The sequence below is a fragment of the Herpailurus yagouaroundi genome, unplaced genomic scaffold, assembly GCF_014898765.1.
Source record: "Herpailurus yagouaroundi ecotype Mexico unplaced genomic scaffold, PumYag 28, whole genome shotgun sequence".
NCBI classification, from domain to species: Eukaryota; Metazoa; Chordata; class Mammalia; order Carnivora; family Felidae; genus Herpailurus; species Herpailurus yagouaroundi.
Genome location: NW_024412376.1, coordinates 36,888,396 through 36,904,021, shown reverse-complemented (window position 1 = coordinate 36,904,021; position 15,626 = coordinate 36,888,396). Strand labels below are relative to the sequence as shown.

General features: G+C 39.1%; 2 protein-coding genes across 12 annotated transcripts in view; one reads left to right on the top strand and one right to left on the bottom strand.

Annotated features, from left to right (window-relative positions):
* Positions 1-1,180: 1,180 nt before the first annotated feature.
* TIGD4 (tigger transposable element derived 4) lies at positions 1,181-11,636 on the bottom strand. 3 transcript variants are annotated; one of them, XM_040472194.1, is made up of 2 exons: positions 11,202-11,636; positions 1,181-4,108 (listed from the first exon to the last, which is right to left on the bottom strand). In XM_040472194.1, exon 2 carries the CDS (start codon positions 3,565-3,567, stop codon positions 2,032-2,034), a length of 1,536 nt encoding a protein of 511 aa, XP_040328128.1. In that variant the 5' UTR covers positions 3,568-4,108; positions 11,202-11,636; the 3' UTR covers positions 1,181-2,031. The 3 variants fall into 3 exon arrangements, with proteins under 3 accessions (XP_040328128.1, XP_040328140.1, XP_040328131.1); XM_040472206.1 differs by lacking the exon at positions 11,202-11,636 and adding an exon at positions 9,228-11,180; XM_040472197.1 differs by lacking the exon at positions 11,202-11,636 and adding an exon at positions 9,240-11,180.
* Positions 11,637-11,716: 80 nt separating this feature from the next.
* ARFIP1 (ARF interacting protein 1) overlaps positions 11,717-15,626 on the top strand; it is a 126,990-nt gene continuing 123,080 nt past the window's right edge. For 2 of the 9 annotated variants that reach the window (XM_040472241.1, XM_040472220.1), the window contains exon 1: positions 11,727-11,961. The gene's annotated coding sequence lies outside the window, so the exon portion shown is untranslated. Of the gene's footprint in view, positions 11,962-15,626 lie in introns of all 9 variants that reach the window. The other 7 variants (XM_040472226.1, XM_040472248.1, XM_040472278.1 and 4 more) reach the window with 7 other exon arrangements.

The following is a 15,626-nucleotide window of genomic DNA, read 5'->3' as shown; positions in this document are numbered from 1 at the left end:
AGGAATGTCATATAGGAGAAAAAACAGTAGGTACTTTCAGCATTTGGACATTAAAGTTGTTTCAAGTATTTTTGTTTGAACTCCCCTAGAGCCTCTGTTTTAGAGTGGTACAGGATTACCCACTCACAAGGTCCCAGTGTTTCATTATCTCGGTGTTCTCAGGAGAGATCTCGGGAACAGAACTATTAGCATAGATCCAGCATATTCTCTGAAATATTTCACCCTCGGGTCCCTAAACTCAAGGGAAAAAAACAACAGAATTTTCTTTTACAGAGTAGAGAAAAGAAGCAGAGGGGTGTATAGTTAGAAGAACATAGGTCTAGGTGATAGGGAGCTACTGCATTTTGGGTTTGGTTCTGAGATTTTAACCAAATTATCTTTTCAGGTTTCAATGTCCTCACCTTACCAAAAATGGAGGTAATAATTCTTATGTCACAGACTATCTGGAATGGTTAAATAAGAACATTTGATAGTAAGATGGTATGAATGAAGTGGAGAAAGAGAGAGAAAAGAATTACTGAAGGCTGGATATATGCCAGGTACTCTAATTACAGCCAGGGCTCTTAAGAGAGATTAAGGGCCATGATTTAGGTACACAATTCCAATCACGCTAAAATTTGAAATCAAATCATTAATTAAAATGTTTTCAATTAAGTTTAAGTAATCTATATTTCACTCTATGAGAAATTTCCTTCAGCTTAATATATTTTTAAGGCTTACTCTTACTAAATCTCAAAAGCAGAGTAAATCAACAGTGGAAAATAAAAATACTTTCTATAAATATTTCCTTCCAAATGTGTCTTATGTTGGCAGACTAATAATTCATAATAAAAATAATCTGTATAATATTTTACACTTTTCCAAAATATTTTTCAAAGGGTACCCTAACTTATATGTAATACATTAAATAAGCATGACTTTTAAAATGTAACAACAGAAAAGTCTGACACATGATATTTTTCTAGTTTTAAAGACGATTTTATGGATGGAGAGTAAATAATTTCATACAGTATTTTCAAATATTCTATAGACAAAACTTCCTCAAAACAGAAATTTAATACAATTTGAAAGAAAAAAAGATTAAATATATCAAAATATGCTGAAAACACTCAGTTTTTCCTGAAAATAAAATTCAGTAAAATCAAGAAATAATTAAATATTATAGATTAAAAGTTTCAGCTGTTAAAATTAGAAACATAAGAACCACATAAGATATTTTCTGTTTTAGTAACTGCATATATATCTTCATATATACTTTTGAAGAGTAATCTTATTAAAATATATTATAAGAATTCAACAAATGTTTCAGTAATGTATTTTTCTATTAAATGTACACACATACATATAAATATTTAGGAAGAAACTATATCATCTTCTGGTTATAGATGACAGAAAGAATCTAATAAGGTCATAGTCTTTCATTTGACCTTATATAGAAATAACTGGAAAGTAGTGAGACATATATTTTTAATCATTTTGGTATATAATTGGGTCAGGTTTTATTTTCAGTGCTTATTCATAATTTCCTGTTAGCAAGATACGCTAGTTACAAGAAAAATAAAGTAATTTAAAATTAATACTTGATATGAGGCTAGAATATATGTCTTTATAAAAATAAATATCTAAGTAATAGCTATTTTATTTCCTAGACGAGGTAGATAAATTAAAATATTCTAGAACATGATCTGTGCTTTAAAAAAAAAAGAGAAAAATAGCAATCACCAATTCAACCTGTATGAATCAAATAGCTGGAGAGTTTTCTATTTTTGACATATGTACCATATATTTCAAGTACAAGGCCTCTGTAATACAGTTTCTACTCCCCAAAACCTTGGTAAGTTGAAATTCATATTTTTCATTTATTTACTCTTTATTTAATCTACCTAGGGCAACTTTGCTATTCAGGTCAAAGACATGTGCAATTAAACTAAAGATTGCTAGTTTTTAAATTTTTTGTGTTTAAGTGGTAGTTTCCCTTCATATACCTCATCTAGTAAAATACATTAGGAAAAGATGTTATACCACAAATAATTATTTAGATGATGAGTTAATAAAAATTTCAAGGTCTGCTAAAGAATTATGAAGCTCCTCATTCATATCTTGACTTCTAAGAAAACTTTTAAGAGTATCTAAAGCAGTTATGGCCTCATTTTTTGATGGTAAAGGGAGCTCAGTTCCTAGAGATCCACCATCATCCTCTTCATCAGAAGTATAAAGCCCAGTTTCATCTGATTTACTCTCTTCGGTCCACACAGAATCACCTTTTGGTGCCGCTTCGCACGTCTCCAAATCATCATCGAGGGCAGCATACTCTTCTAGAGATAAACCTTCAGGAAATTCCACACCTGCTGCCTGAGCATGGGCAACCAAATCAAGACCAGTGTCTGTCTCTGCATTTGTCTTGTCACTTTCTCCCTTTTGAGATTTGAATCCTGCCTCTTCATAGCTCTTAACAATAGTCTCGGGGGTTACAGCCCTCCAGCAAAGGTGCAAAGTATCAACTGCGTCTAGTAGGGAAAATGTAAATTCTTTGCTGCCTTCAACAGAGCTTAAAAATTTTTTGATAAGACAATGTCGATATTTGATTTTAAGGCTTTTAATAACACCTTGTTTCATAGCTATAAATTTGGAAGATACACATGATGGAAAGAATGCTAACTCAATGGACTTTAGGTTCTTTACCTCTGGATGTGAAGGAAAAGAATCAACAAAGATCACCACTCTTCGTTGCTGGGCTTGAAATTTCTCATCGAGCTTCCGCATCCATTGTTCAAACACATCTGAGGTCATCCATGCCATCCTGTTAGCTTCATAACACACAGGCAATGATTTTATACCTTTGAAACAGTGTGGATTTCTGTGTTTTCCAATGATGAGCAAAGGAAGTTTCTCTGAGCCATCCATGTTTGTCCCAACCACTAGAGTTATTCTGTCTTTGCATAACTTTCCAATCGAGCAGGTTTCTCCTTTAAATGCAAATGTATTTGTAGGTAACATTCGATAAAGCAGCCCAGTCTCTTTTATATTAAAAACATTTTTAGGATGATAATCATTTAAATAATAAGGAAGTACATTTTGGTGCCAGACAGTTGAAGGGTCTACTGAAACACCTGTAGCTTCCACAGGTTGAGCTCTGAATACTAAACCATACCTGGATTTAAAGCGATCCAGCCAACCGTTACTGCACTTAAAATCATTATGTCCCAGTTTCTGTGCAAAATCATTAGCTTTTAGACGTAGCATTGGACCATTAACTGGTACATTTAGACACTGAGCAATTCGATACCACCTCATTAATGCCTCTTCCAGATCTGTGTAAAAAGCAGTTCTCAGTCTTTTTCTCTTTGGATCAAATCTCAGAGATTCAAAGGCTTCTAGAACTTTGTCTTTATTCTTCATAATAGAAGACAGTGAATTTTTCTTTATTCCATATTCAGCTGCAATTTCTGCCTTTTTCTTGCCACTTTCTACTGCGTTTATAATGTCGATCTTTTCTTCAATGGATAAACTTTTCTTTTTCTTCACTGTTACGGGCAGAGTCGAGGCATCCACAGAAGCTTCTGCCATCTCAACCGGTGCTTATGTAGAGATTTCCCGTCTTTCTGGTGTCTGTTTCTTTAAATTTCTTTTCCAAAATGATACAAATTGCTGCTTTCTATCCCGCTTCATATATTAAAAGTTGGCAAGTGTCTATTAGTCTTAATTCTCAGGAAATTGAGATGTAAATATATTTTTTCAAAGGTTCTGAATAAGGAAAATGTTATATGCAACCAGAATATTTTAGAAGAGAAACTTCCTTCCCAGGACCTGTGCGGCTCAGTTTATAGTTTATTCAGAGTTCCAGAAGTCAAGCTAAAATAGAAATCTCATTATGTCAAACCTGTCCAGTCCTGCTGATATATTTTTGGAACTTCAATCCTTTAAGATGATCCATTTTATCCATGCACACTCAACCTCCTATTAATTCTCCACAGAAGGCCTCAGAGATAAGAAGGAATAGCATTCAGTAATTTTCATGTAAAATGTTACCCATTAATTTCCAAGTCTCTTCAGGGTAGAGAAGGAAGTGGTAGACTCCTTCTAGGACCTGACGGTATATCTTCTGCCTCTTGAAAATGTAAAAAAAAACAAACAAACAACTTATTTTAGCAATTATGTGTCAATCGAATATCAAAAAGAATATTTATACTAATTAGTTATGCTTTTAATAATAAAGAAAAGAATGGGACCATGTTTCTGAAAATATAATAACCAAAGCTTCCAGGAGAAAGGCTTACCTCCTCAACGGCCTCGGTAAAAAGCCCTGTAGCTTTGCTCTATGCGTTTGAATTCTCACTTGCTTTTGAATGTTTTGTAATATATACTTTCAAAATAATTCAGACAAACTTAATCTGTTTTAAAAATGGGCACTTACCAAAATTAAAAAACTAAAAATTATGCTGGATAGATCTTTGGTGGCTATTTTTCACATGAAGTCATAGCCTGCCCCCTCTGACTCCTCTAAAAGAAAAACATAGTCAGACAGTAGTCACAAGGTTCAACTTTTAATAGCACATGGGAGACAGTGTCTCCTTTATAGGAGTCTGGTAGAAAAGGCTTCACTAAAAATCAAAACAAGTGATTTGATTACAAATTTTAGAAATCCAAGTCTTATTTTATCTAAATGCTTACAAACCTAGTAACTTTTCCATCAACTTGACACACCAGCCAGACGCGCAGAGGCCAGAAATAGTTGACAAAATGCATAGGAATAAGCAAATTCTTACAAGGGTATAAAGCAGAAAAAGACCTAGACTAAGAGTAAGAAGGAGAGTGACCATGGGTCGTACTTAATGTCTCAGGACCTCCACTTCCTTATCTGTAAAATAGAGCTTATTATAGTGTAAGGATATGGGCTTTGGTGCCAGCCACACCTGAGTTGACAAGTGATTCTGCCATTTAGTACTTACGGGATCCTGGGTAGATTACTTAACCATTTGAAGCTTCAGCTTCCTTGTTTGTAAAATAGGTGTAACTACAGCCCCTACCAAACAGGGTCATTGCACATTCAATGAGATTCAACGAGAGAGTGTGACGTGCTCAGCACAGTATTTAGTACCTTGCAAAGTGTTCAGTGAATGCCTGGTCATGATCTCGTTATCATTATTTTCTCTCTAACGTCCCTTTGGCTGTGTCAATCTACACAATTCAAAGATTTTACAAAATCCTACTTGCAAACTGAAGCAAGAATCCCACCTTAAACATATACTGAAAGCAGAGATCTTCTTAAATCAAACAGTACTGTGAGAACAGTCACATGGACCAGATAAGCTTGCCCCTACCTTCCCAGGTAGCACCTACTATACCAGAATCTACAGGCTTCGGGCCTACTTCAGGCCAAGGTAGCAAGCTAATTTGATGAGCAGGTGTTACTGCTGTGTGATATAGTGTGGGCACTCCATTCCTCTAGTTTTTCTCTTCTCCCAGGTTTCAAGATGTCATATGCATTTTTTGCACAAAATTTTTTGACAAAACTTTTTGTCAAAATTCCTCCGCCTTTGTTGTCTAAAAAAAGTTAATTTTTATCATAGGAATTACAACCAGTAAAGGATTTTCGTTGTTGTTGTTGTAAAAAGACCTTAATAATAATTATGATAGCCCAGGGCTTTATTTTCCAAACACCTTTACTTCCTGTATTTCAAACAACTCAGGAGGAAGATAAAACTGAATTTCAAAGCTCATGAAGTTATAACGTGGTTGAGGGCACTAGTATAAAATCTACCATTCTCTTCACTATATTACAGTGCCTTTGGATCACACTGGTGTGGCCTCCTTTGATAATAGTTGTACACTCTGTGTCCCCAGCACCCAACCAAGGCAGCATTTGCAATGCCTATCCAAAACCCAACAACAACAACAACAACAAAGCAACATCAAACCTCTACAGAAGAATAGGCCTTTATGAATTCTGTGAACACAAATAGCAACCATATCCCAACGTTAGGGTGGGCTGACCTTTCTAAGTAAATAAGCTTTGAGCATTCAATTAAAACAAACAAACAAAACAAATTTGCTCATATATGGGACCTCCCTATACATATTTCTGCAATTCCCTGTAAATCTACAATTACTTCAAAATAAACATTTTTAAATTTTTTTTTAAATTTTAAAAAATTTAGAGAGAGAGCATGCAAGTGGGAGTGAGGGGCGGGGGGGGGGGGCGGGGGGGGGCGGGAGAGAATCTTAAGCAGGCTCCACGTTCAGTGTGGAGCCTGACATAGGGGTTCGATCCCGTGACCCTGAGCCAAAATCAAGAGTCAGATGCTCAACAGATTGAGCAAACCAGGTACCCCTCAAAATAAACATTTTTAAATATCTTGCTCTTATTAGGAAGATACCAACCTTTAGAAATTGAGGTAGCAAGAAACAATTTTTTAAGACAAAACCACACAGAACTACTCTCCAAGAGAAAAAGGGACTCTCCCAACTTCTCCCTTCCTTCTTTCTTCTGTTCTTTCCTTACTTCTTTTCTTCCTTCCTTCCTTTTTTCCTTCTGCCTTATTTCATTTGTTAGAAATAAACCCTCTCATCTCAAATAACAAGGATTAGAGAAAAAATAACTTGAATTTCCTCCTTCACTACCTCTTAAATAAAGCAATATAATATACACAGAGATTAGTGATTATCTTGATCAAACTGAAAATAATGATGTTCATTTAGGAAGATCTTAGTTGTTTTCTGAGAGTTAACAGTATATATTTCCTTCTAAAACAAGAGTGAAACCTATAATTTTCCATGGTAATATACAACATATGTTTATACCCGAAACAACCACATTTCTGATGCTGAGCCAGACAAGCCAGACTTTTTTTCCCTAGAAGAGAGCAAGGCACCAATACTGCTTAACCAATGAAGCTAACATTTTCCATTCTCGCACAGTATAATGTCTGGGATATTTCTTGCAGGGAGTAATGGCAGTAGCTAATATTTCTCAGAAGTACCCATTCTCTCAATTATGCTCATTAATCATTCTACTCCATGAAAATATTACAGCAGAAAAATACCGTACACATTAGATACTATTTTCTCCACGTCAATGGTAAAGCTACCTAAAGAAAAAGAATTGGCAAGTCACTAAAAAAGACTTACCAAGTGAACTCCAAGTAAAGGAAACAATAATCAATTCTACTGGTAATAAGAGAAATGTAAATCTTCTTTCAAACCAGGAGATACCCTTTTTGTTTTTTGTTTTTGCCTACCAGAATGGCAGTATCTAGTGTTTGCCAGAATATAACATAGGTTATGAGGCGGTATATAAACAGGTACAAAGCTTACAAAGGGCAAATTAGTAACATGATAAAAATATCTAAAAAATGTGCATCACTTTTATCCAGCAAGTCCATGCCTAGGATTTTATCCCCAGATAATAATTTGAGATGCAAAAATAATCTAGCTTACAAATGTATTCATTTCCTATGTCTGCATTTAGTAGCTTAAAACAATACCCTCTTATTATCTCACAGTCCTGCAGGTCAGAAGTCCAGGTGAGCTCAACTGGGTCCTCTGCTTAGGATCTCACAAGGCAGAATCAAGATGTTAGTCAAATGGGACTTTTATCTGGAGGTTCTAGGGAAGAATCTGCTTGCAAGTTCATTCAGGTTATTTGCAGAATTCAACTTCGGTGGTTGTAGGACTGAGGTCCCTGAGTTTTCGATGGCTGTTAGCAGAGACTGCTCTCAGCTCCTGGAGGCCTCCTTCAGGTCCTCGACTGTGGCCCTTTTCATTTCAGCAACAGAGAACCTTTCTCCTGTCAAATCTCTCTCATGCTTCGAATCTCTCTGCCTTCTCTGGTGCAACCAGCAGGAGAAAACTCTCTGCTCTTAAAAGGCTCATGCAATCAGTTTAGGCCCATCCAGATTATCTCCCTGTTGATGAACTTAAAATCAACTGGTTGCTTCTGCAAAATCCCTTGTACATGTAAGAAAACATTATAATGAGAATGATATCCTATCATGTTCAAATGAGAGGGAATTATACAAAGTGAGAATCACTGGAAATCATAGAATTTTACCATACAACAATATTCCTCCCACTGTTGTTTTAATTACAGACAAAATGGGAAAGAGCCTAAATGTGTAGCAAAAAGGATTAGGTAAATAAATTAAGAAATATATATGCTAAAATACTACTGAGCCACTGAAGGAGAGTATTTAATGATTGGAAGAAAATTCCATAATATATTCAGTGAAAAAAGCAAAATACAAAACCGTATGCCAACAAAATCAACATACACTGAAAGTTACATGAGGACAGGGGCTCATGGCTATTCCTACCGTGTTTAGTACTCAGCAAACAGTAGGTTCTAAATCACAATTTGTTAAATAAATGTAGAAAAATATATATTTATAGAAAAAAGACATTGACAAAAATGTTCAGTGTTAATTCTAGATAATGGAATTATGGATAACTTCAGTTTTTTTCTCTTTGTAGTTAAAACAATTTCTACTCTTATGTTCTTTTTTTTTTATTTTTTTTTCCAACGTTTATTTATTTTTGGGACAGAGAGAGACAGAGCATGAGCGGGGGAGGGGCAGAGAGAGAGGGAGACACAGAATCGGAAACAGGCTCCAGGCTCTGAGCCATCAGCCCAGAGCCCGACGCGGGGCTCGAACTCACGGACCGCGAGATCGTGACCTGGCTGAAGTCGGACGCTTAACCGACTGCGCCACCCAGGCGCCCCACTACTCTTATGTTCTAATCATACTACTATTCACAGACTTCTTAAATGTTCCATTTATCAGTACCCTCCAACACAGGGTTTGTTTCCAGAGAATTACATTGTGCAATCATTAACACAACATGTCTCCATGAAAAGGGAGCTGATGATAGAGAGTGATAAAATTATTGTGACATTACCAGAATCCCCCTAGAAAAGATTTGAAGGTAGCACCTCTTACTTTCTCTTGAGAAAGTATTATTTGTAAACAATATAAAGTATTTAACATCTAAAGCAAAGAAAAAAAGTCGAATGCACATTTAATTCATTCAGAAAGGAATAATATTCTTTAACCTGTTGTCCTCTTTCCTTCTTGGTCAATAAATGAAATATAGGCCGTCAGAGTTCCCCATAAGCCAAGTGAAAAAGTGGCACCTGATTTTGCAAGAGCTGAATAATAGCCAATAGCAGTACAAAGGTAAATGAGTAGAGAATCCTCATATCATAAACATATATGGCAGACAACTATTACCTTTTTTCTTACCTCTCCAAACACAGATGTCAATTTAGAGAAAAGTAGTAATCTTCTATTCTTCCTAAAGAGAATGGGCAGGCAGAATTCCCCAAACTCTAGGGCAAAGAAAAAGAGAGAGAGAGAGAGAGAGAAAAAAGAGAGAAAAGAAAGAGAGAGAGAGAAAGGAAGGAAGGTAGGTCTCCATCTAAGCAGAGTTAGATTTAAAATAAGAACTTTCTGTTAGAATCAAAAATTTCCCCCAAATCAAAAAATACCAGCTTCTGCTTTCTTTTTCCAAAATAAAGTTCATAGTATTTCACTGTGTTCCATCACCAGCTGAAGTAGCTTCCAGTGTTTTCTTTGAGCCAACCTACATTCTAATTTCCCTCGGAGCAGCAGAAGTCATGGGAAGATTAATCCTGTGTGTCGCCCTGTACTATGCATGAGGACTAATCACGCACAGTACCAGAAATGCACTGACCAAGGTACCTAACATGATTAACAGCACCTTCACTAAACAGAAATGAGGATGAGTTCCAAGTGGTTCCAAGTCCATCAGAATCTCTAGCAAAACCGCCAGCAGCTGCCAAGGAAACTATCCAGCTAAGGACAAATAATTAAAGCAAGCGTCCACCCTTCCAATGCAAGAAACACCTCTGAGCCTAACAATTTGATAACTAGACGGATTCTAATGAAGTTAAACATTCCCGAACTCAAGAGACACCTGGCAGGAATCGTTAAGACACCAGCCAACTCAGTCACGTACAGGTCATTCAAGCACGACTGAGCTCAGCCATGCACCTCTTCCTAGTCACCCTTCCAGAACTCTAAGAATACTTGCACTTTGCTACTATGCTCCATTCTGTTCCTATACAAGAACGGCAGTAATTATTCTAGATTGGGATCCTTTTCTTACAATTGAAAAGACTAACAGGATGGCTCTAAATAGAAAACTCCACAGTGGGCTATAGAACTGAAGATACAGTTTAAGTGAACTAGCATATATATTTGCTCTTCTCTTTTGTTAGGGACAGAGCCACTTAAGATAATGGTCCTTTATACATAGATTTACATTTTGGGACTTGAGTACTGTTTTTGTCAGAGGAAGTCTCCTGGAGATCTCAGCTGATAAATATTGTTACTCACTTCTGACACATTTGCGTTGTCGTGGGTATTAACCATTTATGGCTATGGGGAAGATATTTGTACAGGGATATACGATTCACTATGCTGAAACTCCCTAGAATTTGTAAAGGCAGAATTCTGCCTTCGGGCACTTAGCCACTAAAAATGTATCATCAACTAATATGACAAATAAAGGAGGTAAGAAGTACGGTCTTTAGACCGTAAATGAATGGTAAATTCTACGGAATGCACTGTTACCCTTCGCATTTCTACAAGTGAAGTGGTAAAAATGAGCACCCAAGGCTGTCAAAGGAAATGCAGTCCGGAGCCTTGAAGGGGGATGAATGTGGATGGATCAACTGTATGTACTGTAGGCAAACGAGCTTCAGGTATGTCTAGCACCACTGCACAGCCATACATTCCCTCCATTCAGTTCCGGGGATGGGGAGAGTATCCAAAGTACAGGTTGGGGTCTCAACTTAGTAAACTACAAAGGGCTCTGAGAAAAAGGATTGTTCGGCGGTTTCCGTAGAGAGGGCAGTGATCTGCTTAAGAAGAAATGGGACGGGCAAATAAAGCAGAAATCAGTCATACGGATAAAGAAAGAGGAGCAGGAAAGAAAAGTATCCGGGATCCACCGTTAGCGAGAGAGCAGGGCAGAAAGTGATCACAAAGACAGCAAGTGACAAGAACTAGGGGATGCCAGGCTTGGGGGTCTGGTCTTCCTGAAGTGGGTGGACGTGAGCGACGCAGCCGGAGTGAGGCGCTCCAGGCACTGGGGAAGCGATTGTGGGGCGCCCGCATCCCGTCTGTTCCCTTAACCCCTCATTCCCTCCACCCTCCCACCCGCCGCGGTACTGAAACAACCTTCTAAGTGCTCTCCAGCAGCTGAGAAGGAAGCTTTGGCTCTCCTGTGGTACGCATGGCAGCGAGCTACGTCCACCTCCACCATCCCGCCGCCGGCTCACCATCTGCAGGGGGAACGCCTAACGCGTGAGGCTGGGGTGTATAAGTAAGAAAGAAGGGATGCTGAGGGCTTCTGGAGACCTCCGACCACTCAAGACCAGGCCCGCGCGCGCCCTTCCGCAAGCTCCCAGCTCTGGCAGATGCATCGGGACCCGCGCGCACACCCCTCTGTGATTCGGCCGGAGCCAGAAAATTACCCGGGCAACGGCGCCGGCGGAGCCCCGGATGTGGTTGCTAGGGCCGCAACGGGAGGGGCGGGGCCAGCCTCCAGGAGTGGGGCGGAGGAGGCCTCAAGGGAAGCGCGCTGGCACCACCGAGATGTGGCTGGGCCGGGCCAGATTGAGGGAGAGAGAGGCCGTCCAGGGCCAAGGACAACGCTACTTCCGGTCTCCTCACTTCCGGCTCCGCTGCTCTCTGTGCTGGTGCTGCAGGCCGGGTTGAGAGGCAGCCGGTCTGTGTGTCCTCGGCGGTTGGTCAGTGTGAGGCGGTGACAGCTGCAGTTGCTCCCCGCCCCCGAGGATCCGAGGTGCGTGGGGGGAGGGGAAGAAGGAAAAGGCCTAGGTCGCGTTTCCGCTCACTTCTTGCCAGGTTTGAGGCTATTCCGGAGAGCAGCGGCAAAGATAATCCTCGACGTGAGAGCTGCCGGGTTCCCCGCAGACAGGTGAGGGCGGTGCTGGCCCGCCGGGAAAGAAGTGGGAGGGGGGTGGGGGTGGGAGGAGGAAGGCTGGTCTGAGGTAGTTGGCGGGGGTGGACACATTGCTTGTGGAGCTTGCCATTCCAGACTTTTCACTAGACACTTCTGCCCCTCGTCTGTGACATATCTGCCCAAGTATTCGGCATTTGGTTTCTGCCCCGACCCCCGGTGTCCCGGAAACAGCGGGTGGAAAGGGAAGACTGGCCCTTGCAGGGCTGCGCCCTCTCATCTTTGCATGCATTGGGTGGGGAAAAGGGGTGGCAGGATCCAGGTCTTTCTCGGCTAAGTCCCGAAGTGGGCCACCTTCAGGTTTGGTGTCCAGTCTTTATTTTTCTCCTCCGCTCACTGCATCCCCTACTTCCTCTCTCCCGCAGTGAGAGGAATGGAGATAGTTGGTAGTCCCTCCAAGAAGTTCACTGGGCAGTGGTGCAGGGAGGAGCCTTGCCTAAGAAATGTCCCAAGTCTGACTGTGCTTGTGAGGACGGCCAGCGAATGCTGGAGTTTGGGAAGGAAGTCGTGCTGTCGTCTTCTCATCCGTTCCTTTTTGCCAAGTTACTGTTTACGTGTCTAGGAAGAGGAAAGAGGTTTTTGTTCTGTTTTGTTTTGTTTCAAAGAACAGCTTCTAGACGTTTTCCCTTTTACTTTATTACTTCCTTTGTTTTGCTTTCATCTCCCTCTTGTACCCATTGATCTCAAAAAGTTTGTAGTTGATACTTCCTACAGATCCTTAAGCCACCCCCTGTTAGGATTTCTGTACCCTCCCTTTGTTTTCTCCTAGATTAAAGTACATGATTTCTCTTACTTGGTTCTTTTTTTGTTTTAAGGTTTATTTATTTACCTTAAGAGAGCGCGTGCTCGAGCACGAGTGGGGGAGGGGCAGAGAGAGAGGGAGGGAGAGTATCTCATATAGGCTCCGCGCTCAGAGCTGGACTCTGGGCTCTGTCCGACCAGGGCGAGATCATGAACTGGGTCACACCAAGAGTTGGATGCTTAACTGACTGAGCCACCCAAGCACTCCATCTAACTCAGCTCTTATCTGATAAGGAAAACTGGAATATTTACAGGACTTTTCATAAACTTGTGCTTTGACCTACAGGGGTGTGCTAACATTAGCCATTTAATTAACTTCATTGGCATGGAAATGTGCACCAGAATTGGTTTTGTTAAAACAGTCCTGTGTTAAGGCTGCAGGCCATTTCATTGCTGCTGTCTCAGAGTGACTACAATGGACTGTGTGTTAATACTGCTTTAACTCTACTTTTCTTGTTTGTCCCATGGTTTTTTGTTTTCCTTGCTCAACATGACCAACACCCTCTCCCAACCACCACATCTAATGCTCATTACCTGAGAAAATAGAAAATATTTCTGATTTTTTGTATGAAAATCTCTGCCTCAGTTACTTTCATTCCTTTTCAAATTGATAAATTAGTTTGCCTTAATCATGAGTTATGCGTGGGGTCCATGGTCTAGAAGTCTGTAACTTTCAGGGGTCTTCCTCATCCCCACCTTTTAAAGTATGTGCAGTTTTGTTTGAATGCATTTTGGAGGGAGGTAGGGGGGATTGTCCATTCTAAAACAAATTCTTAAGAAGTACATAACCTCCAGATAGGTTAAAAACTATTCCTTAGTGTCTTGTTTAAGTTAATGACAACTTTTTTTTGTGGAGCTTTTTATTTTTTCAAACTGTAAATAGCTTGTATTGGGAGAGTAGAATGCAGAGATTCTAGGCTTTAAACTGAAATCTCTTAACTACTTCAAAACATCTGCGTTTCTAAATTCCTTCCTAGACCTAGAGAAGGAAGTAAGACTGCCTACTTACTTAGTTCCTGATTTGTGGTTTTGAGGTTTCTTTTTAGGGATAGTTGTTTGTGGCCAATGCTGCGGAGATCCAATGGGTTTATAAGTTAATGTGTTTATTATTATTTAATACGTATTAAATGTCACCATCCTACTTGGTACAGTTCAGAATTTAAAAATTACATTTTGGTTATCCTATGCTTTCATTTTCTTGTTTTTTACTTGAGGCATTATTTTAGACTTTGGCTTTGCTAGGAATGGCAAATAAGATGGTTTAGTAGCGTGGTTCATAACTTTTGGTATGTTGCTGCTTATCTAGTCATCCCCTTTCCCTCTGTTCTATATCAGGTGTTTTAATGATTGTTCTTTCATGTAAAAAAGTTAGTATCCCTCCAAATGCAGTACGAGTTTAGAGTGTGTACTTGAACTTACCGATTTGGTTGCCAAGTGTTTATTGGTCGAGGATTGAAGTTGTAAAATGTTTGACACTTGCAGAAACCTATACAGCTTGTCATAAGCTCATGCAGAGCAACTAGATTCTTCTCACAAAGTAAGAGAACTTCCTGCTGTCTCGCATCCTCACTTGGGGGAGAAGAAAACATAATTTCATAAAGAGAGGATTATGCTAAATTAGCTTCTTTCTAAAAAGGTAATGACAGAGTCAGAAGATAGGTTATATCTGACACCATACCAACAGTTAACATTTGTTTGCTTACTATGTGCCGGGCCTTATGCTAATTGCTTTATGTGATTACCTCATCTAATCCTCACAGCAACTTTTACAGGGTGGCTAAAATCCCCATTTTTATAAATGAAGAGACTGAAACTAAACAATTAACTGAGGCCAAAGGAATCTGCTCAAAATTACACTGATGGAGCCAGGATTGAACCTAGTAGTAGACTAGTCTAGTCTAGACTGCTTCTGCTGTGTTTACGTTACATTGTTTTTGGCATGACTTCGGGATATCTCACCTGATTTCTCTATCAGCTGTTAAGAAAAGAATATGTTTTCCCTTAATAATCGTCAGTAGATGAACACCTTGTTGAATGTCCTATCTAAAAGTATGACCAAAAGAAATGAACTTGGAGAAAGCTTATGGAGTGTTATTTGGTAGAGTTTTCCCATCAGGATGGATATAAATCTGTGTGTATATGGAGTGTATGTGCATTTATGACATGAAGAGTGGTAAATGAGAAAAAGGTTTTAAGTAATAAACTTGGCTTTGTGAGATTCTGGAGGTATAAATACATTTGAGAATGATCAATTTGGGATGGAGAAAGGAATAAACTCAGGATGAAGGAAAGAATAAGAATAAATTCAACAGGGAATTTAAGATAATATGGCCATGTATGAAAAAACTAACAATGTATGTACACACTGGAAAGAGTAGTTCTACATAATGAAAGATGATGATTTAGGGACCATGACAGTCTAAAACTATGCAGCAGCATTAGTTCTAGGATGTATGAAAAAGACTATAAAACGAAAGAATCTGAAAATAATCTTGTCATCTTTGGCCTACTACCTTTAGGCAAACATGGAAGCCACTGAATTCTCAGATTCTTGCAGATTCTCAGCTGTTTTCTACAAAAGTATATGTTTTCTTTTTCCTTTATTCCTTTTCTCTTTCTCCTATCTCTGATTCTCCTCTTCTCCATGACTTCTAAACCTTTGTCTTGCGGTGGTCATAGATAGGTGTTACTGGAAATTGCTCTAATCTTTTGTGAAAATATGGCAATATCTTTGCCATATTCTCATCTAAGAGTTTTTTATCTTGTTTCATTTTTGTATATCTCTGATAGCATTGGACTAAACAGCTCCTTGATCTTCTTTA

Bases quoted from the DNA above. Each gene is read 5' to 3' on its own strand.
- TIGD4 (XM_040472194.1), bottom strand. From the start codon at position 3,567: ATGGCAGAAGCTTCTGTGGATGCCTCGACTCTGCCCGTAACAGTGAAG.